At 40.7% G+C, this 27464-nt stretch overlaps 1 protein-coding gene across 3 annotated transcripts in view; it reads right to left on the bottom strand.

The window, feature by feature from the left end:
* Window positions 1-27464, bottom strand: part of TOM1L1 (target of myb1 like 1 membrane trafficking protein) — a 38555-nt gene that overhangs the window by 2613 nt on the left and 8478 nt on the right. Inside the window, exons 3-17 of one of the 3 annotated variants that reach the window (XM_037406630.1) lie at window positions 26763-26857; window positions 24466-24597; window positions 22501-22585; window positions 20240-20318; window positions 14156-14305; window positions 13606-13725; window positions 11928-12035; window positions 11130-11246; window positions 7523-7656; window positions 5042-5102; window positions 3435-3552; window positions 2470-2566; window positions 1913-1973; window positions 919-1006; window positions 565-637 (exon numbers count right to left, since the gene is read on the bottom strand). In XM_037406630.1, the coding sequence (XP_037262527.1) occupies window positions 565-637; window positions 919-1006; window positions 1913-1973; window positions 2470-2566; window positions 3435-3552; window positions 5042-5102; window positions 7523-7656; window positions 11130-11246; window positions 11928-12035; window positions 13606-13725; window positions 14156-14305; window positions 20240-20318; window positions 22501-22538 (1244 nt within the window). In that variant the 5' untranslated portion in view covers window positions 22539-22585; window positions 24466-24597; window positions 26763-26857. Of the gene's footprint in view, window positions 1-564; window positions 638-918; window positions 1007-1912; window positions 1974-2469; window positions 2567-3434; window positions 3553-5041; window positions 5103-7522; window positions 7657-11129; window positions 11247-11927; window positions 12036-13605; window positions 13726-14155; window positions 14306-20239; window positions 20319-22500; window positions 22586-22718; window positions 24598-26762; window positions 26858-27464 lie in introns of those variants that run through there. The other 2 variants (XM_037406619.1, XR_005107234.1) reach the window with 2 other exon arrangements.

Genomic DNA, 27464 nt, shown 5'->3' on the forward strand with positions numbered 1-27464 from the left:
TTGCAATTTACTAGTAGAAAGGAGAGTTTTGCCATCCACTTAGTTTCATAGTACTTTTCTGGCTGACCATTTGACCCTTTAGAGAGTCCCAGCATCCATTCTCTTCTGCAGTTTATATTTAAATTGAGGATTTTCTTGATATGCAGAACAACATTCTTAAAAATCATGATTGCTGGGAACAGGAATTACTTTGGTTACCTTCCTCCAGAACCACCTGTGTTGAAGCGTCCATCAGCTTCCTCCACCAGGACCGTTACTGTGTTTTATGCACCTTTTCTAATTGCTGGATAGGACTTTAGTTTTTGACACAGCATTACTTCACCATTTTTACAGATGCTGTTTAATGAACACACTATAGGAGTTTATTCCTTAATGGGTTATGCCAGAAATATTGGAAGAAAAGAGTGGGTGCATTTTGTACATTATGTATACTGACGATCCAGTTGGGCAACTAACTCAGTCTAAATAGTGTAGTCTGTTTTCTCACTCAGAAGAAAAAGCCATCTCAGAAGCCTTGCCTTTGGCACCTACAAAACCCGTGTATCTATTTTAAAAGTTACTTACTCAGTAGGAGCCAAGGGATCAAATTCCATTATTTCGTAGTAATGAGGTGATTGTGACTTGTTCTTTGATGCAGCTGAAGAATAAAGATAGGCAGATCATCCAGATGTGAATTAAATGTAAATGAAATGTGTGCTTACTGCGTGTTACTTTTTTGCATCTTCCTGAAAATCGCAAATTACTTCCTCTGTATCTAGTTGCTTTAAATGCTAAAATGGACAGACACGTCTAAGAGAAGCCGTATGCAATATCAGATTCTGTCTGTCTGTTGCTGGTCCTAGTCTTTGACAGCCATTATGTAACCAACACAAAAAAATACACCTCCACGACAGTCAGGTGGTCTGCAGTACTTCTTACCTGCTAGTGACTGTCCGTTTAATGATGTAGTATGTCCAGTCTGCAGATTTACTGGATTCAGAGGCACTGGGCTTAAAAGAGTTGCCAGCTAAGGACATCAAGCAAAACAGTGCATAAGTGGATTGTTATATGAAAGAGAACTGGTTTGACTTGACTTATCTTTAGACTTTCAGACTACTGCAAATACATTCTAAGGTCAACAGTTACCAGTCTGATTAATCTCCATTCTCCACACACAGTTCAAAACATCTTTTTAGTTGTTATCTATAGCACATTTGTATGATTTACTTCTCTGTAATTTGTTACACTACACAGACTCAAAGGCCACAGTACTTACAATAAATACCTGCTTTTACTTGCGGTTTAAAATGGGAAATATGCGTGTGTTTGGAGTCTGCTTCTCATCTTTTCAATTTCATAATGCCTACCACAGAATAGCATTCAAATGCATAACATTATCTCAAAGCCCCTTTATATTTTTTTGCATTCTTCCTGTCACAGGTCTTAGGTCTGCAGCATATGCCATTTGTCCTGCACTGTACTTGGTTTTTAAGCATTTGAGGTTTTTGGTGTGGGTTTTTTTGGGGGTGGTGGTGGGTTGTTTTTTGGGTAGCGGGCTTGGTTTGGGTTTTTTTTTTTAGTATCTTCTTTGAGATAGCAAATACACCATAATCACATAATGGCAGCAGGTGATCTCCCCTTGTTCCTTCACACAGCAACAATGTCAGTACAAATAACAGTTTGTATTTTGCTTTCTGCAACCCCCCCGAGATTGTGCTGGACCCCAGAAATATGCTTTCATATTAGCATCTGTGGTATCAAAAGAGAAAAGTTGGCCTGGTCACCAAATGCAGAGTGTTCCCTGATGTATGGAGAAGGGCCACAGAACAGATCTTTGCATCCCATTTGGACAGCAGTTGGGGTAAATCCAAACAGTTCTCATTTTGACAGTTGCCAGCAAAGAATGATTATTCTGAACATGAGTGTTACTCACATTGCTATATGAATGTCCAGCTGGGTTGCTTACACTAGTGTTTTGTGTTTCAGTTGCAAATCTAGGAGAGAGTAATACATTGAAAGTAACTGAGAAACTATAAAAACTGTATATTCTGATTGTTACTTTGGGTTTTTTTGCTGGTCTGTTTTTACCTTATGTCACAACTGAGTGCAGCACAGATAGAAGGAAGGGAACTACAAGGACACCTGCTTTAAACTCTCCCTATTGACCTGTACAATTCATCTGTTTCTCCCTTTCACTGCAGTATTGGCAACACTCAAGCAGAAAATCATTTCTTTCTCAGGTATGTTTTGACTGTTGAGCTATGACTAAACAGTGCTGCAGTAGTAGCGTATTTCTAAGCATGGTAAGCAACATCTAGTACACAGGTAGTTTTCACTTGTTTTACTGGAGTAATCTGTACAAACAGTACATCTGTGGTCTCAGAGCTTTCTATAAACTATTAGATGAATTACTAATACCTGAGTATTAATTAGATGAAGTACTAATACCTCTGAACATTGGTTATCTGTCCTTGGTAAGAGATTACTCACGGAAATTGCTGAGCTTTTGTAGCAGGTGCTAAATCTAGCTGTGGATAAATAGATGGATGATGCCTGTTTTTATCTTCAGGGTGTGCAGATATGCAATCTGAAATTCAAAGCAATAATTAATGATCATTTAAACATTAAGCAAATGTTGTACTACGAACATTGAAAGAGTCAAGCTTTGTTTGGAAGGCATCTAAAGAATCTGAAATGAATTGCTGTTTATCACATGAAAGGCAGAATTTTAATAACTCTGAGAAGGTATTACGTGCAATATATTTATCTCCTTAAAATATCAGAACATCATCAGTAGTGTTATACACAGTAGATGCCACTTAAAACTCTTTTCACTATTTCTAAAAGATGAGAATGGAATTATAGGCATTTATCCCTGGGGGGACATTCACACCTTTAACTTCAGTGTAGGGACTCCCCTGGGATGGGTAAGGTAGGGACTTCTGCAAACAGTAATTTAGGGTACCAAAGGTAGGAGATTTCCCACTCCTCTTGACTATGAAAGAAGTCTATCTAGAGTTAGAGGAGATGAGTACCTTTCTCAAAGCGAGCTGTTTCTAACACTGAGTGCCTCCTGAAAAAAGCTTGGCCATCAAGAAGGTATGATAAGAGCATATCTGTGCTTTTTTCTTCCAAACCTACAGAACAAGCAACTACCAGACTGTCTTAAAGGCTTCACTGTAATAGAAAACAGAACATGTTCTACTGTTCAAATTTACATAACAGGGGAAAAAAAGATTGTTGCTTCCACTGTAAACAAATTACAGGGAACTTCATACTACCTTACATTTTTTTCCTATGTACACACATCAATGCTCCTTTTAAGGAGATTTAAGGTAAAGTTAAGGACTGTCTTTGTTTTCTTTCTTACAAGGAACTTCTTGATTCCTCCACTAGGCTTTGTTGGTTTGCATTAGGAAAACACACTGCAAGGCAAACGTGCATTCATTACTTACTAAGGCCTGAAGGAGACACTGCAGAGTCGGTCTGCACCGCTGCTGAGGTAGGAGATGGAGAATCTATGGAGAGGTCAAGCAGATCACTTGAGGGAGCAGATGGCTGTTTCCTGTACAGCTTTGCATTTGAAAAGGAATAAAGTTGTTTGGTTTTGTTTTTTTTTTGTGTGGGTTTTTTGTTGTTTTGTTGTTTTTTAAAAGGAACTTGTATAGTTTTAAACAAATTGCTATTTTCACAGAATATAAACTTAGTATCATAATAATATAATGAATATCACAATAACATAGTGAATATCATAACATTAAAAACTGGCAGGATTGAAAGAAGACCAGGATACTTGTGTGCATGTATGTGTGAGAGACAGCTAATGAAACAAGAAATGCTTTCCAGAAAAGATCAGTTTCAGCAAGTTTGCTATTTCAAAAAAATGAAGAAAACCAATTCTAAAATAGGAAATAGAACAGACTCAGTTCTAAAAAGCAGTTGAGCAATCATGAGCTTGTTTAGATACAGGCTTGGTATCAATCTTCTGATTGATCCTGTGCAATTATTTTCATGCTACTTATTTGTATTATTGAGTTTTGATACATACTAAGGAGAGATTTTTTTTCCCCCAGTCCTGTTTTAGATCGGAGAAGTTCAAAATCAAAACAATGTTTCCTAGGACACAGAAAAGGGTTCCCTTTGTTTCTTCTATGAACGTGTTAGAATTAAAAATGTAGCCAACAAAAGAGTTTAATAAAACCACCTGCTTGAATCATACAGGTTTGGTCACACCAGATTAAAATAAAATAAATAAATAAAAGATGATGCATTTTAAACTTGAAGACTGCTGAGTAATACAAAAATGCACAGACTGCACCATTTGGACTATTAACTAATCCAACAGAGCACCCATCAAGCAAAAACATCCACCTACATAACCAGAATGCAGTAATAGTGGCTTTTCAAGGAAAACAAGATCATCTTCTATCTTTTTTTAATAATTGTCAGCTCTATTTCAGCATTTCGAATGCAGTCATTTTCATATTGAGTCCTAGATGACTATACAATTATGGCTTAGCAGAAGCTGAAACGTGCAAAACTACTTTCGGCAATATAATTAACAACCATAATTATCAATCAATAAAGGATAATCATTAAAGAATTGCTACAAGCCAATAGTCACAATTCAGAAAAAGCTCTGACTCAGAAAAAACATCAGTAATAGTGAATTCTGATAGTGTAATAATATTTCAGCCTATATGCTTAACAGGGAATAAATTAAAAGAAATGTTATGCCTCCTCATTTTGTATATGGCAGATAATGGTGCTTAGCTGCAGAGGTCATAAAACAGTATCTGCATAGGTGTCTGTCTCTCATTTTTCCTGACCAAGCTTCCACCTTAGATTTGACATTATTTGCTACTTTAGTTAGATGAATTTGCATGAAATTCTGCAAATGAGACTTTAGAAAATAATTGATGACTAGTATCAGCCTGTTGTCTCCTGTACCTCTCAACTAGAGAATAAAATTCTGCACATACCAAAACTGCATTTTTCATCATGAACAGAAAATGGAATGTTTACAGTCCTGCAGCTCACGAGTTCATCTATAATGACTTACCTCTGTGCGTTCACGTTGTATTCTCTGATTCTCCAAAAACCGGACTCTGTTTCGAGAGAACCTGTTGAAGTTGCAGAGTTAAATGTTCACTCATATACCTGTGATGTCACTCCTAAGAATATGAAACCAGTTGTGATCAAAGCCTGATTATCAGAAGACTCCAGAGGCACCAAACAAGCACTACAGATGCTTTTCTCTGGGGCACTTGTCTCTGCACTAGCAATTTGACCCTCTCTTCTCCAGGACCGTGGTCCTCTGATGACCTACACTAACACTAACATAAAAGTTTGATCTTGGAGACAGCCATCTGTTCCTTCCAAAACAAAACCGAGGCACAGCTGACAATAAAGTCTGCCTCTGTTCACGCCAGATGGGTAACTATGAACACGCACTGTGCCAAATCTGACCCCTTCTGACCAGAACACCTATAACCAAATCCCAGGAAGTTTCTGTCCTCAGAGGTCCCCACATTCCCTCCTACCACCTCAGGACAAACCACACACCTATCCTGGTATACAGCCCTCTCAGTAGTTCAGCCATTTGGAATATTTTTTTTTAAAAAATAATATATGGAAACCAAAAAATCCACCTATGTAAATATGTGTTAGAAGCTGTAACAGTGCTACAGTGGGTCCAGAGGAGACCCAGTCAAGTGATACTCGGCATCCACAAGGCCAATGTATTTCAGGAGTAAGAGCCCCTGGTGGTATGGACATGAAGCTGTCTGTACAACTCCATTTGCTTCTCAGGGTTACCATGCTGGTGGGGCCCACAACCATAATATATATGCAGAGAGGAACAGAAGGAAAAAAAACCCCAACCCTTTACAACTGCAAAACATAAACCATTTATCTGACATTTATCTGAAATGCAGAAAGACCTGAAGAGTTGCTAAAGCCACTAGAGGGTGTCATCGTTACATACATGAGGCCAGTTTCTCCCACAGTGGTGATTGATACCTGATTTAATTTGGACTCTACGCGAATAATCAGAAACAGAGAATGCAGCGTGATTTCTCTTCGAACAATACACACAGTATGAAACAGATGCAGCTAGTTAATATCACTTTGGCCTTTACACATCTCACTGTACAGAGGGAGTTTCAAAGAACAAACCCTCTGCAACAAACTACCCAAATCCATTGCAATACATACCAACTGAAGTGCAACGCATCTGCACCCAGGAAGACTCATTACATATAAACCATAATGTTACAGTCCTAAAACGCAGTAGTTTTCTGTCCAGTTTCACAATGGCAAATTAACCGCTCCTTCAATCACCAGGTGAGTCCTTCATAAGGAATTTGTTGAATTATACCCACAAGCTACTATTCAACAGGTTCTTGGCCTTGCCAGTATCTGTCAGTCGTAACAAAAATGTAAGCCCACATCTGACTTCAGTGGATTTACAGAAGCTGAACAGAATTCCGTTTTTGCTTTACTAAAATGAAAAGCTTCCTAAAGGAAGAAGTGAGCACACAATTTTTTCAAGGCAATACTGTAAAATAGGCCAACACTGCTGTAGACATAAAATATTAAAGCTAAATGTTGTCAAGATTAGGCCCAAAGTTTGTGCCATGATAGTTAGAACTAGTGGTATTTTTCGTGCAGCATTCAGAAAAGGATTGTAAAGAAAAGATGACTAAATTCTTTAAATCTGCTACATTTCATCATGAACCATTACACTCGATGCATAACGATTTCTAGAACATTTCTTAGCCATGGAGGAGATGAACTACTTCACATGGAAGGCTAGTTCCTATTAAACCAAAATGCTCTCTGTGAGTACACATGTGATATTTTGAGGGCTAACTGGAATTTTGAGTTTAAAATTAATTTCAGGTTTGCTAGCATCTAGTCATGCTACCAGTGACATAATACACAAACACAGCGGATGTTAATACAAGCACTGCGGTGCTTCCACGTGTGAAAGAAACAAACATTTTCTCCTGTACAAGTAGAACAGTGTGTTTCAATCCGGTTGAGAAAAGCAAGCGACTCTCTCGGGCACGCAATGAGGCAGAATGCTGCTCTGTGGCAGATTTCTGCAGTAATGCTGTCAAACTTGTTTAGAAAGGAGAACAAGTATTCTTTCCTGGAAGCATATGCACTCAACAGAGATAAGGACCATCACCAGTACCAAAGGGTTTGTAGCAGACTGATTACAAATTCACTGTGCACTACCAAAGAGGAACGTCAAATTCCAAAACGATTTTTGTTTGTGGGCTTCCATCTGATCTCCTGTCTATGCTGTTACCTTTTTTACCCGATTCTAATGGTTTTCTAACTACCTTTATGAAGCATTTCTGAAGTGTTTAGGAGAAGACAAATAGATGATTTTGTCTTTTTGCAATCATGTTTCTTTTCTGGATTTAAGGATAAAATATGTTTCTTTGTGGAGGATCAACATTAGATGTATGGATCACCGTGTCCATTAAGTGTGCTTATTTAGTTAGGACACCAAATGTATCCAACTACTTACCTTTCATGTCCCAGGAGGACATTATTCAGATCTTCATTTACTTGTATTAACTCAACTACCACATCTTCATTCTCCACTGTCACCAACAATTCCATGATCCTCTCCTGCATCATCCGACAGGTCTTATACAGTTTCTGCCCAAGGCAAGGGAAGAAAAAAAAAAAAATCTTAACTGTGGTCTCCCAGTTTGTCAGTTCTGGAGAAGAATGATAAGACACTTGAGCACTGCAGACTCACGGGTAACATTCCTTATATTACAAACCGCATGCATACCAAACATTGCAAATAGCGTAATTTTCATGTCTTTGATCTCTGCAAGGCAGGTTGACAACTCCTATCATCACAGCCAGCACTCCTACCCAATCCCTACCTCTTGACCCACCTTATTTCTAAAGATATATCTGTCTCTAAAGTCTAAATTACAAATTACAAAACAACGGAGACCCCTCTGGGTGATGCAGAGCAAATTTAATTTGATCCTGTTTGAAGCTGATTAAAGTCAGCAGGATACTTCACATGGATGTAATGGCTGCGATCCTGTTCAATGTCTGCTTGACCAAAGGACAATAGCAGACTAAAGGACAGAAGTGCTCGGTGACACAAGTCTCTACCTCTAACTGCTCCTCTAAGAGGGGAGGTTTGCATGCACTTAATCTTTGCATTTTTTGAGAAAGTAACACGAACCTAGCAGAATCAGCTGATACAAGAATTACGAGGGTTTACTGAGCAGAATTATGCATTAATGCCAGTTGAAATGGAAGATAGCTTATTTATATTCCTCTCCATTACAGCTTTTGCATGTTCAAAGAACCAAATTCTTTAGCAACAGGAACTTCAACTCAGCCAACACTTTCCCCCCCTGCAGTGCATGTGCAAATGCTGGCTGGCTCCGCTTAAGGGGAAAAATTACTCTATTTGCACGCTGCTATTAAAAAATTGCTCTGGCTAGTATTTTCAAAGTGATATGATTTTTCCTCAAAAACTATACTCTTCAGGTAAATATTTTATTTTTGTAAAAAGAAATTTTGCACCCTTTTGCCAAATCTGCATAAGGATTACAGAGTACTGTACCTTTCAGTACTGTACCTTCATAGCCAAGGATAAAACACACAAAAATTTATTCAGTGTAATGTAAGTAATTAAATATAAAACCTCTCCAACTCCGCACTTTACTACCTGATCTGCATTTTAAAAAAAGGCGTGTATTTCTTATGATTCCATTGTACAGGCAGCCTAGTTTTGTAGATGTTAATATTCAATAGAAAAGAAAATTGAGACACTCATTCCAAGCACAAATTTGCTAGACTTTGCTCCGACCCACAACGATGCATGCACTCATGTTTTGAAAAAATGGGAGTTTTAGAATGATGGACTACCAGCTGGTATAACAATCATCAGCAATTCCACGGAATTTGTGCTAACTCTTACCAGCTGATGATCCGGACTCAGATTCCTGCATGTCCCTCAAGTATGGCTACTCACTGCCCAGTACAAAAGTTTGTTACCTTCTTGGCTGATCCTGAGCTTTAGCTACCCTTTAACTACTGTTCCTAGCCAGCACAGCCTTTCAAGTGAGGTCTCCTATCTTAAGCCTTGTCCAAAACAGGGTGGAGAAAGGGAGGAGCCTAGCCACTAATGAAGCTACAGGACTGAAAATATGTTGCACTGATCACGTTTACCCTGTTACAGTTTTTATTGAAAGACTCCAGATAATCAGAAAGACTGAAATTAATGTCTCCAACTCACTCAAAGCCTAAACAAGCAGCTTTTAACGAAGGACACTGTTCTCCGACAACAAAAGCCTAATCCAAGCAATCCAGGTAGAACCAAAACCAAAAAGAAACACTAAACATTGTTAAAGGAACAGGCCAGCCACCCTTGAAAACAACAGAAAGAACAACAGTGAAATTAGCATAGAAGGAATGAGTTTTCAGTCACTCTCCCACAAATGGGAACTCCACACCCTGTCCTCAGACTTTTGCCAAAAATTTTATTACTGGGAGTGTCAATTAAGAATCCGCTGGTTTACTGTGGGCAACCTAATCTGTGCACCCCCATGCAGAAGGGGCTACAGCGGGAGACAGGAAAGGAAAGACATACAGACATACCGCTCCTGTTCCGCAGCCAGAAACACTTCCCTTGTCATGGACTGGACAGAGGTGGCCGTATATATTAAGCCAGTGAATTCTCCTACCTGGTGTATCTTTCACTGGCTGCTTAAGTCATCTAGGCCAGTTTGCACCTTGGCATCCTCCCTGGTGGCAGTAGCACTACAGAATTTAGGTACTGTGCGTAGAACCGCCATAGATTAGCTGCTTAGGTGGTGTCCTTTGCTGGAACAACCTATACTCAATCTTATACCGCAGGCAAAGCCAGCCCTCTGCAATCTATTGCAACAGCTATTTGCTCGTGTTTAAAGCCTACTCTGCTCAGACCTTTGCTTCTTAGGCCCTTCCCTCCTTGCATTTGTAGCTCCACAAACCTCTGCAAAAAAGACAGTGTTGGAGATGCGAGGCACTTCCAGGGGAGCAAAACCGGATTGCATCTGGTTCCTATCTGGTTCCCCCAGACCAGCAGCGCTGCCTGTCATTAAAGATGAGAGACAGTGGCAAACTGGTGCTCTGTCTCCATATCTCAGCTCCAGCGGTAAACTAATCCATGAATGGACACAGCTGAACACCATGACCTTGAAGGCAAACCAACAGCACTTGGTACGGGTTCCTTGCAAAGGAGAAATACTCAGCTGGGCAAGAGAAGCATACCAAAGGGTTGTAAATATTAGATCAGCTCTCCAACACATTTAATGCTGACAAATTACCAAAATGCTTCCTCATCACAGAAGTTCAGAGGTAAATTTAGAAAGAGAAGGATGTGATAAAAGCCTTTTAAATTCTTGCAGACAATAAGAAACAGAAAAATGTCCATTGATATAGGTCACTGTTGAAATACTAAAGTAATTCTGCATTTTTAATTTCTAAAAAAGAAAATGCAGCATGAGCAAGATGAAGAAACAACATCATAGGAAGAAGAACACCTGTACGTTCACTGTCAAATCTAAACTGGACTATTGCAATACATCTCCTTCAGGCTACGCTTTAAGAGCACATGGATTCATCTATAGCACAGCAAGCTCCCAGTCTTTGAGGTCACGCACATAAAACCAATGCTTTATATTCCACACTGGCCTTCAGTCTGCCTTTAAGGTACTGGTAATAATAAAGTGAGCACTGAAAACTCCAGGACGGATATGAGAGACTGTGTCATCATGCGTTTTCCCACAAGGCAACTGCGTTCAACTGGAATGTTCTCCGGGCTGTTTGACAGAACATGCTTAACAGAGAACGCTCCATTATGAAATTCCTTTGCCCTTGGAATTCCCTAGAGCTTAAATCTGCATTGCAAGCTGTATTGTCCTTTCCTGACTGTCTAGATGTCAGGGGAAGGTGAAAAAGACAAAAGAAAGCCAAGCAAAACCAGAGACAGAAACCTATTGTTGGATTCCATCTGGCAATCTGAATCCAGATGTTAAAAGAAAGGATACAACATATTTTAAAATCAACTTTGACCAAACCAAACCAATATGCCCTACTAATGAATTACTACATACCTGTAAAAGATTCATATCATCTGGATTTTCAGAGCCAGGAACATTTTCCTTTAATATTGTTGACATGACTCTCACATTCATTTTTGCCATGTCCAGTTCACTGTATAGTTTCCCAATCTGTTGAGTTCAACAGGACAGAACATTGTGCAGGTGAACAGAGTGAGCAGAATAATTCTTACCCCTGTAATATGCACTTTCTTCCCCATTAGGTATAATGATAGGTCTAATTAGCATTATTTTACTCCAATGACATGCCATGAAAATGAATGGAATTAGCTCAGCTTTTATATGTGCAATCTAACTAAGATCCAAGTCTGATAGTACGATGGTTTTCCTTACAGTTAATCCTTCTCACTATGTTACAGTTACTCTTTTTAGTTATGTTCCTGCTTAGCCTGTAGGTAAGTGAACTGTCCTTTCCTTCCTGCTTTTTAGAATAATCTCTTCACACAAGCCTTATGCAAAAGTAAGTTTGGCTTTCTCGCTTGTCTTTGAAGTAACTTTAATCAATTTGCATAACAACATCATATGACATCACTAGATCTTCTCATGCTTGAGTAAATGATTCCACTTTCTGGTTCATGTACAGCTTAGCATTTATTGAATTCACTTCTGCTTACTTTGTTTTGGCACACCACTACATAAAACACCTTCAGGAGAACAAACCTAAACCCATTAATATAGGTGCCACTTGAACTGACAGTCCCTTCCAGTGGTCTATGCACCCACGTTGTTGAAATCACACATTAACAGTATTTTTCCAGCAGACTCGCACTCCTTAAACCTGTAGTACTGCACCTGCTCCGAAGTCAACAATAACGTTGGGCCCGTGGGAAGAGGCAGCAAAGAACGTTTTGCAGGATTGGCAGAAGATGGTGATGACTTTGTAGAAGGCTGAGATGAAGTCTGTGGAAAGATAAAAGACAGAGCTTGGGTTTAACAAAAGAATTGAAGCAGACATCCAGATGAGCAAGCTACAAAACACCTTTGTGAGACTAGACAACCGGGCATTAGCTTTCTCATAATCAATGCTTCCAGGGAATTTAGTGAGCAAGGTCTATTTACAATAATAAATGTAATGGCTATTTTGTAATGAAATGAGGCTTGGAATCCAGATGTCTTTTAAACAGGCTTGCAAGTAAATTCCATCACAGGACAAAGCGGGAATGGCTAAGAACAGGGTAGCTCCTTGAGCTCTTAAGCCATCTAACAGCCACAAGTCCTTCCCAAAGTGCTGTTGCAATTTTACAGTGAAGGACAGTTCAGAATGGGATCGCACCTGGAAGCAGTGGAAAGGTTGGGGGGTTAAGTCTGGGTCTCTGCAGAAGATGAACTACAAAGGCCTTCTGGATCAAAAAGCTGGAACACTTAATCTGCAGAAAGCTTCGCTTGCATTGCATTTGAACTGACTGCTGTCAAAAAAAATCCAAATGCAAAACTCAGCCTGCACAAGACTACACACTTCAAGACCTTCACTTCCTAGAAACTAAGGTAAAAACTGTGTTCAGGTCCGCTGTTACTGAGATCAACAGAACATTTGCCACTGATTTTAATTAGCAGGCACATGTTAGTAGACAGAATTGTCGCTACTGTACTTGGCGAGGAAATAAAAAGTATTGAGAGCATTCTCCACACAGCTTGTTCAAACCACCTTTAAATACATAAGCTTTTCTGTACTTCACTATTTAATCATTGACTCAAACTCAGCATAAATCTCAGTCATTCCTGTCTGCACTGATTACAGACATTTAATTCTGTAATTGCAAGGTTTTACCCAGTGGTGGATGGCTTTCACACTCTCCGAAACTCCTCTAATAGAAAAAAAAAAAATCTGGAAAGAATGTCTTTAAAACACATAGTGTATTTTCAGCTAATGTCCAGTGCTCAAGCCACACTTATACTTAATATCCTAGATGCTCCACAATGGCATATGCCTAAAAAACATTTAGTGTGTACAGGCTTTGCAAACAGCTGGAGATATATATATAGACAATAGTATTTTCTTACAGATTTCTGTATCTCTTGGTTTAATTTTCAAGATAAACAATGCTCATATCCTGAACAGTATGCATTTTCATGAACATCTTACTCATATTAGTTGAGGCTTTCAGAAGATGGCAAGTGTGGAGCACTCAGCTCTCATTAATTTTGAGGCAAACAGCGTGCCCAAACGCTTTGCACACTGTGAAAGTCTCAAGAGAGAGATGCTTTCTTTTTGAGAATGTATCTGCTAATCTGTGGTTTGAAATAAAATGAACTATTATACAGGCCAGGCTTCTTTGTCGTTATCTTAGCTGTTATAATTGAAACTGATTCACGTGCTTAAATAGGTTGGTCATATTCTGCCCTGAAGCATTTAAATAAAAAAAAAAAAACACTCAAACAAACACACCTTCTTCATCTACAGGGTTCATGCAATTAACACAACCTCTTTCTAATTTACAATGGTTAATGAAGTATCCTTGTGTATCCCCACCTTAGGTCCCCCTCTGCTGCTGTCAGAAGATGGAAACTCCACTCCTTTCTTCAGCAATTCCAGATAAACTTCTTTTACTTCGCTCACATCCACCATTCCTTGGAAACCTCGAGCCCACGTCTAGTTTTGAAATAACAGGAGCGGGAACAGTCACAGAAATGGACAGTCAGTGGGTTAGAGAAGTGCTTCTAACAGAAGTGGTCCTAAGTGCAGGTCATTCCCTCCATACACTCCAGCTAACTCCATTCAAAGCAGCAGCAACCACGAATGCTCCAAAGTTACTTCTCATCCTGCTTGCTAAGTGCAGCCACGGAAGGAGCACATACACAAACTGAGAAGGGAGTATAAAAGGTGGAGGTTGACAGTTTTTCAGTTTTTCCTCTTTGTCTCCCAGCCTGTGGTACTCCTGCCGGAAGCAGGAGCAGCAAGACTCAAGTCTGCTTTAGGAAGAGGCTCCCATGAGTATGTTACAGCACAGAAATGGGCTGCATTGTTAAATGTTTCCCACATAGCAGAGACACAAACACTTAACTGTTTACTTTAGACTTACCATGACAAAGGTCAAGATTTTCTCCTGCATGTCAATTGGCAGATTGTATCTTGGATTCAGTAGCTTCACCAGCTTGTCTTTACAGAAATCTTTCTTCACAACTAAAGACTGGAATCTTGGGCCACAGTTCTCTATACACATATCAAGCAGCTGCACACACAAAAAGCTTGTTACACAGATACTGGGGGGGGGGGGAACAACCAAGCCCAATTTGACTGCTTTTGTTTCCTTTTGTTTAATTTCTCCCAAGGTGTTATGGGGGAACAGTATAAATGGATATGAGCAGATTATTGCCAGCTATCTCACTAGAATGTCTGATGAGGTTACTACAGGGAAACAGCGGCTCATTGTATGCACTTTTATAGCTATGCAATACAAATGAGATGTGTTAGCCAGAGTATACTACTTTTAATAGAGAAATATGGTCACGTTTGTTTCCATGTCATAGCAGTTACTGAACATACACTACCTTAACAGCATGAAATCTGTCCAGAGCTTAAAAAATGAATTGTACAGATTCTGTAATAGAATTAATCCACTGCCTAGCACATAGGTACCCTGATCTGGCAGATTCTGAAGAGCTCTACAAGAGGAGAAAATAAGATTACTAAATGCCTCTCTTCTAATCTGCCCTGAAAGTGAGAGACTAATGAAAAAACAGAAAAGAGCAAAGTCAAAAACTCCGAGTATGATTTCTCCCCGTGTTTTAAAGGTCACGCTGGTTTGAAACAGAATAGCCAAATTGTTCAAACTGTCAGATTCATCTTCATGAAAGAAGTCTACTTCCAAAACTCAGCTTGGAATGCTCAAGAGTAGGATCTCTGCAAGCAACATGTCTGCCTTACGAAATACAGCAGTATGGGATGACATAATACTTCTCCCTTGTACACTTGGAGTGGTCAATTACAATTCCCGTTTTACAGCAGACATATCAAAAGCTGTCACTATGTCCCAGTCACCTGAAATCAGGCCAATACCAGTCTTGATAGGAGACTGGGGTCAGTCTGATCAGGTGCAGAATCAGGAACAGCACTCATCTTGCCTGGCTCAAATCTGGAAATCAGCCACAGGACTACGATGCCCCATGTACAGAAACACTGTCACTCTTTGCTTTTTACTCTTCACCCATAACTCAACTTTCCCTCCCAATTGAAAAGGGAAGATGGAAAGGTGAAAGCAAAGGGTAGAAATTACAGAAGTTTACAATGTTTCATGGGTTGATACAAAACTTTCCCTGAATCATGCAACAGACAGGATATATCCTCAAAAGGATGCACAGATTTTAAGACTATTGTAATCTTGATAAATGTAGATTCAATATACTTTCCTATTTAGAGCAGACTATATTCGACTAAGTTGAAATCATTTTAGTAACTCATTTTCTAGCCTCACGACTTGGGGATTTTTCTCCCAGTGTGATCAGGAACTTATGGGAGAACAGGTTTAAGACCAGAAGAAAACACATTGCCGAAATGAAAACAGGGTAGAACAAAGAGACGCTAGCAGACTGCTGTGCAAAAAACCTGAGATATAATTACAAAAAAATCTTGGCTCAAATAATTATTTTTCATTTGAATGAGTACATGAAACATATGCTAATAAGCCAAGTCATTTGCCTGTGCAGTACTTCAAAGATGGTCTGTGTTAAAACATTTTCAACCCAGTGCATGGGAAATTTGGTATGCTACTCTCTATTATTAATTCCCTACTTAAGGGACTGAGTATTTACCCTCTGAATGGAAGTACTGAACGAGTGGGCTAGATCCTCCACTCAATTATGCCAGTCCAGCCCACTCAGGGTGAAACTAAGCTGGCGTAAGAAAGAAGAATTTGACTCAATTATTTTTAACTGGACCATCCATGAACAAGTCACTTCCATGCTAATAACACCTTTCATTAGAATTTCAATATGGTTAGTTACCATTGCAAATAGGACTTCACCTTCCCAAGCAGTTCCATTGGAATGAAGAGATCCAAGGTGGCCAAATCAACCACTGCTCCACATAGCACAATAGAATCTCAATAAAAACATGTTTTAATAACAGAACTGGCAAATTAACTTCAACCAAACCATTAAATTTCCTCTAAATGACAGGCAGGACCTGAGAACTGCTGAAATTGACAGAGCTGCTATGTTCCAAACTAGCTGACACCAGACATCCAGCTGAGAAGACATCTGCACTGAGAAGGGGCGCGAATTCCACTATCAAAGCCCTCTGGTTCACATGACAGCAACACAAACCTAAAATTATAAAGGGCATCTGAACAGAGGTGAAGCCAAATTGTAAGGCAGAAACAAAAAAGGGAGAAGTTGGTGGGTATTACAGAAAGTCAGCTGCATTCCTTATCAACAGAGGCCTCACTCAGAATTCAGTAGGACTATATGCGCATCTGAAGCAGCCAGGTATGGCCCATAAAGCTGTTTGGAGCGGATATAGTTTGTGATGGACACTTGTCGGACCCAAGGTGAATGCAAGAAAACACAGATGAACAGTTTGCTGCTTCGTATTTCTGACTCAGAGGGAACAAGTCATTAATCCATACCCAGGATTACACTCTACTGAATATATACTGATGTCTACCCTGTAGAGTGTTTGAACAGCGAGACACTATTTCCAAGTGCCAGCATTTAAAAGAAACCTGTATGAGTAGCTTTTTCAGCTGCTATTCATCAATTACAGTGTAATGGCTATGCAGACTTTACCAAGATTCTGCGTTTCAAAAATATTAATTTTTTTGAAGTTTTTGAATTTTTCAAATCACACATATAACATTGAAATATGGATTTCTTTTGCTGCCACTCAATGTCCTTTTCCTTTCCTCTTTGCCCATATATACCAGAAAATGCCATAAAATTGACTAGGACTTTTTAGATTGAGGAACCGGAGGGTTCTCTCATGTTCTAGGTTTTTAGATCCCCTGCTTTGTGAAATGTTAATTTAATGAAGGAAAATTTGAATTATTTTTTTTTTACATCTGAAAACTTACAAAATACTAAAACCAAAAAAAAATCATAAGACAAAAAACCAAACTCCAAAATATAAATCTAACCAATGACTTTAAAATATTTCCCAACAATGTAATGCAGAAATGAAACAATGATTTCATCTTAAATTTATCCCCACTGCTTTGTATGCAAGTGTGTGTGTGGATGCATATACAGAGGGGGACACACTCAATAAACTGCTTCCCCATGCAAAGTTCCTAAGGCCTTACAGGCATCAGAACTGGGGCATTGCAGTAAATGCTTTACAAAACCAAGGGAGATCCATGGAGACAACTGAACACGTGTCTCAGCACTCACAGAGTTTACATATCCAAGGTCTATTAGTAATAAGGAGTCAAACAGCATACACACTTTGTTGGATTCCTGCCTAAAAGTTCTAACCCTCTTCGCTCCAATTGCAAAATCACCACTGCCAAGCCCGATCTCTTGGCTTTATCAAAGATTGTGCATGAAGCAACTTTATGGCCTGACACACATACACCTCGATCCGCGTGACTTCATAAGCACCAGGTAACTTCAGTCAATCACAGCACATGAAGTCAAGCCGCTGCCAACACATTATACAGCTGGCACTTGCCCTTCTTCCTCCAAGTAAATAAATAAGCGTCTATGAGCCAGAAGGAGAAAGACACTGTTGAGATTTAACATGCCTCAATGACAGAATCAGGGCTAACACGTGCAGTCACACTACTTCAGATGAAGACTTTCACATTTCATTCTGTGTATCCTCTGGAAACAAGCTCCTTAAGCAGTTTCACTAGAAAGATTAAGTTCCAGAATTTCAAGGTTGAGTAAATAAAACTGGATCAAAGTACATTTCAAAAGAGAAGTGATTTGTAGATTTGGTGCCGCCTTAGTTGTTATGTTCTCTAGAGGTAACTAGGTAGGAGAGACAATTTGATGTAGAGTCTCAAAAGCTGGAGGATCACATTTACTGTAGGAAATACAGGCAATTACTTACAGTTCACCCAAGAAGAGCCCTTATTTTTGTAGAAATCTGGGAGAAAAGCAATTTTTAAAAGAGTTGCACAGGGGGTCGGGGGCTTGTGTTTTAGGAACTGAAAATTATTTGTTTTTCCATTTGCAATTACTTGCTGTTCCAATCTAGCCATTTCAACATAGGAAATAGGAACAATTTCATTAAGGCAATTAAGAACATAAACCCAGAAGATATAGCACATAGAAAGGCTGATTTGGGAACAAAGGAGTTAGAAGTCATCCATGGTCAGTAACGATGTCATCAAAGGGAAGGTTTTACACATGCTAAACTGATGGCAGTACTGGTAGAAAACCAGAAAAAGGGAAGGAGCCAGGAGCAAAGGGAGGGGCAAAGGATGGAAGATCTTGCATAACAACAAGAACAGGAAGAGAGAGAGTTAGAGGAAAGGCTGGCGCTTATTTTATTAAAAAAAAAAAAAGTCAGGGAGAAGAAACCTGTGGTCAGAAAACAGAAGCTGGTCCAAAAGGATGTCATCGCCTGGCAGGCACAGTTACGTACAGGTGAGTGGGTGAGAACTGACATGGAGAAAGGGGCCTATAATGGTAAAGAGACTGTGAGAATGTTTTGAACTACAAGTACAACTGAAACCTGGTACACACTCCATCTGTGAGCAAATACAATGAGTTTCCTGGTCAATGGGATAAAGTCCTTCCTTGGATACACCTGAAACAAGATCCTTCTCCCACTTTTATGTTCTTAAGAAATAAGCTATAACTTCACCGTGGGTATATCTACAGAGTAAATATCCAAAGAAAGGCTCCTAAATCTAAATGCTGGGCTATCCTGACTCCAGTTGACTGTATCAGATATTCAGAAAAGGATTTACATGCACCAAGACTGTAGGAGAAAGAAACCAGATCTGATACAGGGCCTGGAATTACAGCAGAAACTGAGTGTTTCTGTTATGCAAACACATAGAAAACACCAAAAGGTGACTCATGAGACAGTGGAGGAGGAAGCCAGGAAAGAAGTGAGGAAATGGAATGAGCTGAAGTTAACGTCAGTATGTTTAACACATTTATCTACATCTCTTAACTTGTCAGAAGACACTTAGGCAATTGCTAAGTGACCTACAATTTGACACTATCAATCACCTATTTTCCTTAATCACATCTCAACATATATTGATATAATGATTTTGCACAACAAATACCAAACCGGTGAGTAACAGGACTTGGTACAATGCAGACAGACCTCTGCAACCTCAAAAGAGGAAATGCTAAAGAAAATACTTCTAGACAAATAATGAAAGACACAAATCCACAGCAACATGAAGTACAAATTGTATGATTCTTCTCACAGTTGCACTACTGTTAGTCAAGAGGAATTCAAGTTGGGAACTCTGGACTCTGGACAGTGTTAGGAACTTCCTGCTACTGCCTACATTATCATTGTCGTGGGAAACAGAGAACAGTTAACATACTCCAGTAAACCTTAAATTGACTGAAATCACAATACTTCCCCAAACTCTGGGATAGTTCAAAAACACTGTCAGATTCTGGAGGCCAGGTTATCAAGTGAGGATATTGCCCCAACCTTTAGTCATAACATCTAATGTGGCTTATCCTGTGTCTTGCTCCCTTGCTTAACTCACCATCATTACCCTTTTGTTCAAGTTTCTCATTTAAACGTGGTAACACTTACCTTTACAAAACAGGTACCGCACATTCCACTGTGCTGCATACCATGCTTACTTTAATTGAGATCAGTACCACAAGGTGAGCAATAGAATGGCCAAATGTAGCTTTTATGTAATATCCCAACCTCCATATCTTTCACAAATAGGTGGGGCACTCACAGAGGAACAGTCACAGGAGTAAATAAGAACTATATTGCTTTTATGCAGTACAAGTTGAAAAAACAAAAATGCAACAATAAATTTAAGAATTTGTGTCATCCAGGACTCTATGGAGCACTAGTAGACCATCTGATCTGTACCGTGGTAGTGCTGTACACACAAACAACAGAGACTGAAAACATCCTGGAGAGTTGTGTCAGTGATAATTTGCATGCCATCTTATCGTTTAAAATGTTTGCCTTCTTAGTGTCTAATTAATATAAATATAGCTGTACTTACAGACAAGGTAAGCCTGATCTCCTTATGGTTACAGTTTTTTGAAAGTTTTTTCTTCAGCGCTTTAACTGCATCTTTAGGCCTGTGACAAGAAATTAAGTAGAAAAATTTACCAGTGAAGGCAGACTAATTTTCTAGTTTTTAACTTCATCCAAGAGCCAAAAATGCTGGCCTGAGATACAAGACAAAATTCACTGCTGTATTTACACCCCTATAAAATTAGAGCAATTGCCCCATTGATTTTAGCAAAATCATTTCAGCGTTGAGCTAGATTAACAAAGCAGCGGATTATGTTTGCCACTGCAGACTGTGCATTCCTCCAGAGATCTGTGCAGAAAAATAAAGTTATTCTCCTCTGCAAAGTCTCCTCCAAAATTATGTTATTTCACTGTTGTACAATAGATTTATTTATCTAGCTTTTACTGCTATGAAAGGGAGTAGCAATTGCCAGCTGTATCAAGAGTTGACTGGTACCCATTTTTCATGTATGATGCAATTAAAAAATATTCTCCTGGGAGTGCTGTCAGGAGTAGGGGTGTCTTGGCTAACTTCCAATCTTATAATTGCAGGATGCTTTTTAACTTATCTGAGTAATTACCATGTACGGATGGACAACCGATTCCGCCCCAGAGATAGTGGCATTTCTAGCCTAGTCGTTTTGATTTCTATATATACACCCTGTTATCTTTTAACTATCTATGTAGGAGGGAAAAGGTGGAAGATGGTATCAAGCTTATCACATGTGGGAAACTGTATTGCCTTATTAATATGGTCTATCTATAGTATACAATTATTAGGGCCAGCTCAATGCTCACGATCAACAAAAACAAGATGTCTTAAAGTCTCTTTAGGATCTCTCTAGAATCTAAGATGGAGCAATAGGCACCTATGTTTCAATAAGGAAAAAAGAAATCTTTGGGAAAAAAAATCCAAGCAAATTAAAATTAAATAAGTATTTACCAATATTGTACTTTTCAGTTTGAAATGTTGTTGTAGTTCATCAGAAAAAAAAGAGGAGATTTCTCTGGTTCTCTTAATCCTGTAACATACCTAGTCATACCAGTAGAGCATCAAGTGATGTATGGAAAAATGTTTCCCTTGCAAAAAGCTGTACTACCACTATTCCAGTCCTGCTTCTTGCTTCTCTCACTGAGGCATCTGGAAATGCTCTGGTCAGGAGCTGGATATTGCATTAAAATAACAATTTTCCTAATTAGATACAGCAGTTCTGCTGTGCCTAGTATCCTGTTACAGACTGCGACTAGTAGTAGTTGCCCAGGAGGAAGTTAGGAGGAGTTCCTCTGTAACATCAACTGTGCACAAGAGGAAACAGTGTAATAAACAAAGGCTCTGTTGCATAGTAGCTCCAAATAAAAACTAACGCTGAGGGTCAAAGCATGCTGTTTCTTATGGCAACGGCGAGACGTGAGTTATTACTGACCTTCCAGGCAATAAGATCAATGGGTGAGAACATGGGATCCAAAAAAAATGAAATGAAGGAAAAGCTGATACAAGAAAGATACTTGTGCAGAAACTAAGGCATACCTCGATCTCCTGGAGAAAGCTCTCCAGTCGGTGTTAAAATACGCCGCTGCTAGCAGCGAGTTCTTGCAATGCAATGCCGAAGCAGATCTTACAGGAGAACAGATTTCCTTCTCCCCCTTTTACAGGTGGGAACAAGGAAGCACAAAGCAGCAAGTGGCCGCTCAGTGTCCTGGGAGCAATGGGTGCACGCCTGGATCCGATGGATCCCAGGAACAGCAGCCTGCCACGGCTTCACTCCTGCTGCGAGGCTGAGAAACTGCACAGTGGGGAGCTCCGATGAAGTTAAAAGCTGAGTTTTAAATAGTGTTGGAGGCAACCAAATGCTCGAGATCTTTTTCCAGGCTGGGTTTGCAGAGCGCAAGGGTACCCGTGCAGCTTGACGGGCGGTACAGGTTACCTGAAATACCTCAGGCTCCGGCGAGAAATTGTCACACCATCCCTCTGCGGCTCGGCTGCTGGGAAAAGCCTGCAAGCCTCATCCCCGAGAGCCCTGACTGAGCAAAAGGCCCCGAAACAGGCAAAACTCTTCCCCGGGACCTGAAGAGCCCAGCTCCCCGCTGCTCCTTCGCTCTGGGTAGCCTCCCTGCGCGTCCCAGCTGCCGGCTCGGTTCGGTCCGGCCCTCAGCAGCGCCGGGGCCGCTGCCCGGGAACAAGCGGCGGCGCCTCCGTCCCGCCCGCGGGGGCACTGGCGGTGCCCGGGCGCCCCCAGCCCCGCTCACCCCTCCTCCGTCGCGTTGATCACGTCGCAGATGTGCATGAACTGTCCCCACTCCTCCGTCTGCAGCGCTCCGAACGTCGCCCGGTCTGAAAGGCAGAGGGGAGCCGCCGTACAGCCGGGCCGGGGCCGGGAGCCGCCGCCCCGCCCGCCCCTCACGGCCCGGCAGCCAGGCGGGAACCGGCTCCCTCAGGCGGGCTGCGGCGCCCCCTCGTTACTCACCGACCAGGCTGCCCACGGCCGTGCCGAAAGGGTCCTTCGGAGTCTTCCCGAAAGCCATGGCCGCTGCCGGCGGAGTGGCGCAGCCTCTGAGGGGCGGCAGCCCCGTCCCGTCCCGCCGGATCCGGCCGCTCGCTCCCGCCCCGCCGCTCGCTCCCTCCCCGGGACTGGGGCGGGGCCGCCTCCAGGTGCCCTCGCGTTTCCGCGCCGCTGCCCCGTGCGGGCCGGGCCGGGGGCCGCTCCGCTCGGGTAAGCGTTGCCGCGCCGACGGGACCCCCCGGGCCGCACCGGCGGGGCCGCTCCGCTCGGGTGAGCAACGCTTACCCACGGGACCGCCCGGGCCGCCGGCCGGGGTCGGGCCTGCAGCGCGGCCCTGGCAGAGGGGGGCCCGCCCCGCGCCCCCTCAGTCGCGGACACCGCGCTTCCACCGACCCACGGATCCCACCGACTTCCACCCGGCATCACGTCGCCACGTCCTCCCTTCCCTGCTCCTTGGCCAGCATCTAACGTGCGGCCGGGCCCTTCCACCGCCCAGCTCCATGGCGGCTGAGGCCCCTCAGCCACCTCCTAAATGGGACTGAACAGCTGGAACCAGGAGAAACTGGGAATTCCGTGAGGTAAAGCCTGGGCCGGAGGTACCAGGGCTCCAGCCCGCTGGCATCTCAAACCTGGAAACCTGCGTTAACTTCAGTGGAACGGGATAAAAATACCGGCCTGGCAACGCTCACCCCCACAGTTCTGTGCAGTGGCACAGAAGACTGGTGTTTTTTTGTCTTTTCAGGTATTTTTAGGAACTTTTTATAGCAGAACTGACTTTAAAGGATCAGCTTTTTAAGATCTTCCTTTCAGGTAGAAAACCAGAAATCAAGCTTTTCAAATGCAGCAAAATAGAACGTACACTATTAAACCAATACCTGATGCAATTTGCTGGTTAAATTGATTACACGTACTTCATTTTAGAGGAAGACTGCAAATGCAGTGACAGTGACAACTGCTGCACACTATGTGCAGAGACATTTCAAACTTTAGCGTCCACCGCTGTGAAATCGCCAGGGCTGACCAGTGCTCTGGCATATGTTTTCTTAAATCCATATGTTCTTTTCTGTTTCACAGATTTAACAGTACAGATCTCAAAGAAGCAGGGGGGAAAAAACAGCGCATGTAAGTTACATTCATCAAGTCATCCCTCGTATTATGTAGGAACCACTGACATGTTCCTTTTGCCACATACAGGTTTCCACATGTGGGACTTGCTGCAATTACTATCAATGACATCCACGGTGTCACTTCTTCACAAGTCTGACTATCTCAGACCTATAAAATACCTGGGAACACGTGGCATGAATGAAAATTAAAACCTCAGCTGTAATTTTTGTTGAAGGAGAGTTGTAATTATTTCAGTATCAAACAAATATGGAATCATATTAACTAGCATTTGAGTACAGCTTAATCACTTATACAGCCAGAACATCATACAACCAAATAAATTGTTTGCCTGACATTAGAATTTCATGAATTAACAAAGCTCTGTTTGCACTGATTGAGAGTTCTGCCTGGGATAAGCTCTTTTTACTGGCTTTTGCATTTTGTGTAACTCTGTGGCCCCATCTACTGGATGGCCTTAACGTAAAGGCTGGAGGAGCACAGACCTTGTGTACCTGCAAGTATCTCTACAAAAAACAAGTTATTACAAGAACTTTCAGGAAGTTGATCATGCACAATAGATGTAGGAGCTGAGTCTTTTTCTTACTCTTTCTGTAGGAAATCGCTGGAGTTAATTATACAGCTTGGCGAGGTTCCACTTGAGGGTCTTTCTAATGAATGCATCACAGTTTTCCACACTTTTGTTAGTCTTGTCATTTGGTTACAAGCCAGATGTCATCTGTCAAAACAGGAGTTTATTTATTCTCGGCTGCAGGATTTGGGAGGACATCCTCTAAACTTAGGTATTTATTTCATTTGCTCTTCAACACTGAAACTGAAATAAGGGCCTATTTAAATTAGCCCTTGTTAAACCTGCAATATGAGTTACATCTTGTTTCAGAGACCATATTTTATTGAGCTACTCAGGGGCAAAAAAGCTTACGAAGCCTTTCTGTGTTGGAATTTACTGGTTAAAGTTACTCATTGAAACCAGCTACTGGTCTAGATCTATGAACTCCTAGTGGGCTTCAGGTTCTGCTTGAGACAAGCCTGCCTGACTCTTCACCCTTCTCTGGATTGGAGTCCTTGGTATTTGTGAATCAGTGGTCAGAGTCCCAGGAGAGTCCTAGTGCACTCCTTGCAACTTTACTATGATTGCAGATATAAGATTATACTTAATTATTACTATTAAGGGACATTTGCTGTCTTTTGCAAGCACACATCGTATGTTATAAAAAGAAAGAAGGAAGAGGTTAAATGATTTCTTTTTGTAAAATGTTTGGGAACAATAGTATTTGGTGGCATAATTTATGCCTGCCTCTTGAGCTAACATGTATTATACCAACATAAGCAGGCTTGTCAGCGTAATTTTATTTGTACTAGACATTTTGTTCATGTTGCTATGTCAATTACAAATACAAGATCACATCCCTAATTGCAGTAGCTATGCAGAGATTTTTTCAATCTAGTTTTTCTGTTCAGAATTGTGTATCATTAATTTAGTATTTTAAAAATTGCAGCTGTACCTTATTTAGTCTTCACTTCATTTTTCAAGGACTCACATACACAACACTGAGTGAAATACTTAAACAGCAGTCATATTCATAAACTGATATATGATATTGACTTGTACCTGCTAAAATTTGTTATATGAAAATTATGAACCACGGGGATGATTTTTGGTTTAGTTTAAAAACGAGAGAGATTCTTAAAAGATCATTATTCAGCAAAGATTAGGTGAGGAGTATTCCCTCCTCTGTCTCCCAAGAGCTGTATTTACTCTCACAATCTTCACCAGAAGTCTATTTTAGTGTGATTCTTCCTTGTTATCTAGTACAACAAAGATACAGTCGGCGGGATTCTCACTGTAGCTCATTAGACCAGATGCTGGTTATGGCCTGTGCTGGCAGCTTAACTTGAGCAAACAGCTAGAGGGCTAAATCAAATCCCTTCCGCATCATCTCCATTAGCTCATTGTCTTCGGATAACAGCAAACCTAATCAGGAGCTGTTTGGGCAAATTCATGTTTGGGACCCAGTCACACTAAAAATACAGAGGTGTCCCCAGTTTTATTTTTAAAAAATATCCAAACGCTGTTACGTTAGCAGCATATTTAATTTGCCTGTGTAGAAAAGGGGAACAAATACCGCAGGGAGGGAGCTGCCTGTGGGCTGCAGAGGGCAATCTTGTTCCACGAATCTCCTCAGTTTTCATGCGGTGGCTACTCGAAGTGAAGGATGGTTTCTCGAAAAGGCAATACCCTATCAGCCATGTTGGGTTTTCCTCACGTACACGGCGTGGGTCAGGTGCAGCTGTTTAGCATTATAATGCTTTCTTGTAATTTGAAATTAAATAAATAAATAAATCTCTGTATATGCGATGCAAAGCTCTCACAAGGTAGAAGAGGCAAAGGGATGTGGTATTTTTCAGGACTGACAAGTAGGTGACAATCAGGTTTCCTCACTCTCGGTTCTGCGCTGCATTTCCTGGACCACACAGCCTCAGCACACTGTCACTGCCTTGGGACTTTCTTGTGAAGTTGGACAAATCTGTTTTTCTCCCCCTTCTAAACCACTGAGAATTCCAAGTGAAAAGATACATATTTAATAACACACTATGGAAGTCACAGCTAATTTGAAACTAAAACCATGTGTACCTTGTTTTACATAAGATTGATTGTAAAATCTTTCAGAAATAGGTATTTAGCATCTATTCACTTTTTTTTTTTTTTTTTTTTTTTTTTTTTAAGATACTACATATTGCCTCCCTCTGGGATTCTACCCTAACGATGTGTTCATCTCAAAGTTTCCTGCCTCTCCTCTCTTTCCTTGCAGGATACAATCCTCCTTTTTCACTGAATCAAGGCTGGAGACAAATATTCTGTTTTGTATTTGGGAAACTTACCAAAGCCTTTTCTCAAGTTCACCTTCTCAGAGACAAAGATGCATCATCCAGTTCCCCCAGCTTCTTTCCAGAGGCATATTTTCTTACAATGGGTTCTAGATTTATAAAGAAATGATGAAATCATTATTATACTGCAGAATATTGTGAGTCTTGACTCAGCTTTCCATTATGAGGTTAATTATTAAATATACTTTATCCACTGCAAGGTAGAATCCTCTGCTTGAATCTCACAGGAAAACTTACAAAGAAATAAAAAACTCCCTGAATCTTAAATTACAGGAATTGTCAAGAGTTTTCCCATTAATGGAATACAATGGGATATATATATTGCGGCGTAAAGAGCAAGTTGGAAGTGGAGAATAAGGTATGAACTTGGTAATTCAGATTTACAGCAAACTAGCATATGTGAGGGTGGGAACTTTTCTATCATCTTGTCTGCAAAGGAAAATGGCAAATAACCGGTTCATATTTAAGCTGAAGAACCTATGACTTGGCAAAACATCTCTTCACATTAGAGACTATTTAAAGAAGTTTCTTTTAGAAGAGATCCTCTCTGAATTTGGACAGTAGTAAAACATAGTTGTCCAATGAAAACAGGAATGCCTTCTGAGTTACGACGAGATTTTTTTCTCTGTGGTACACAGCAGGACATTGAGATTACATATGGTATACATTACTGTGGGCTACAAGTTAACTTTGTTT

This window comes from Falco rusticolus, chromosome 1, assembly GCF_015220075.1.
Source record: "Falco rusticolus isolate bFalRus1 chromosome 1, bFalRus1.pri, whole genome shotgun sequence".
NCBI classification, from domain to species: Eukaryota; Metazoa; Chordata; class Aves; order Falconiformes; family Falconidae; genus Falco; species Falco rusticolus.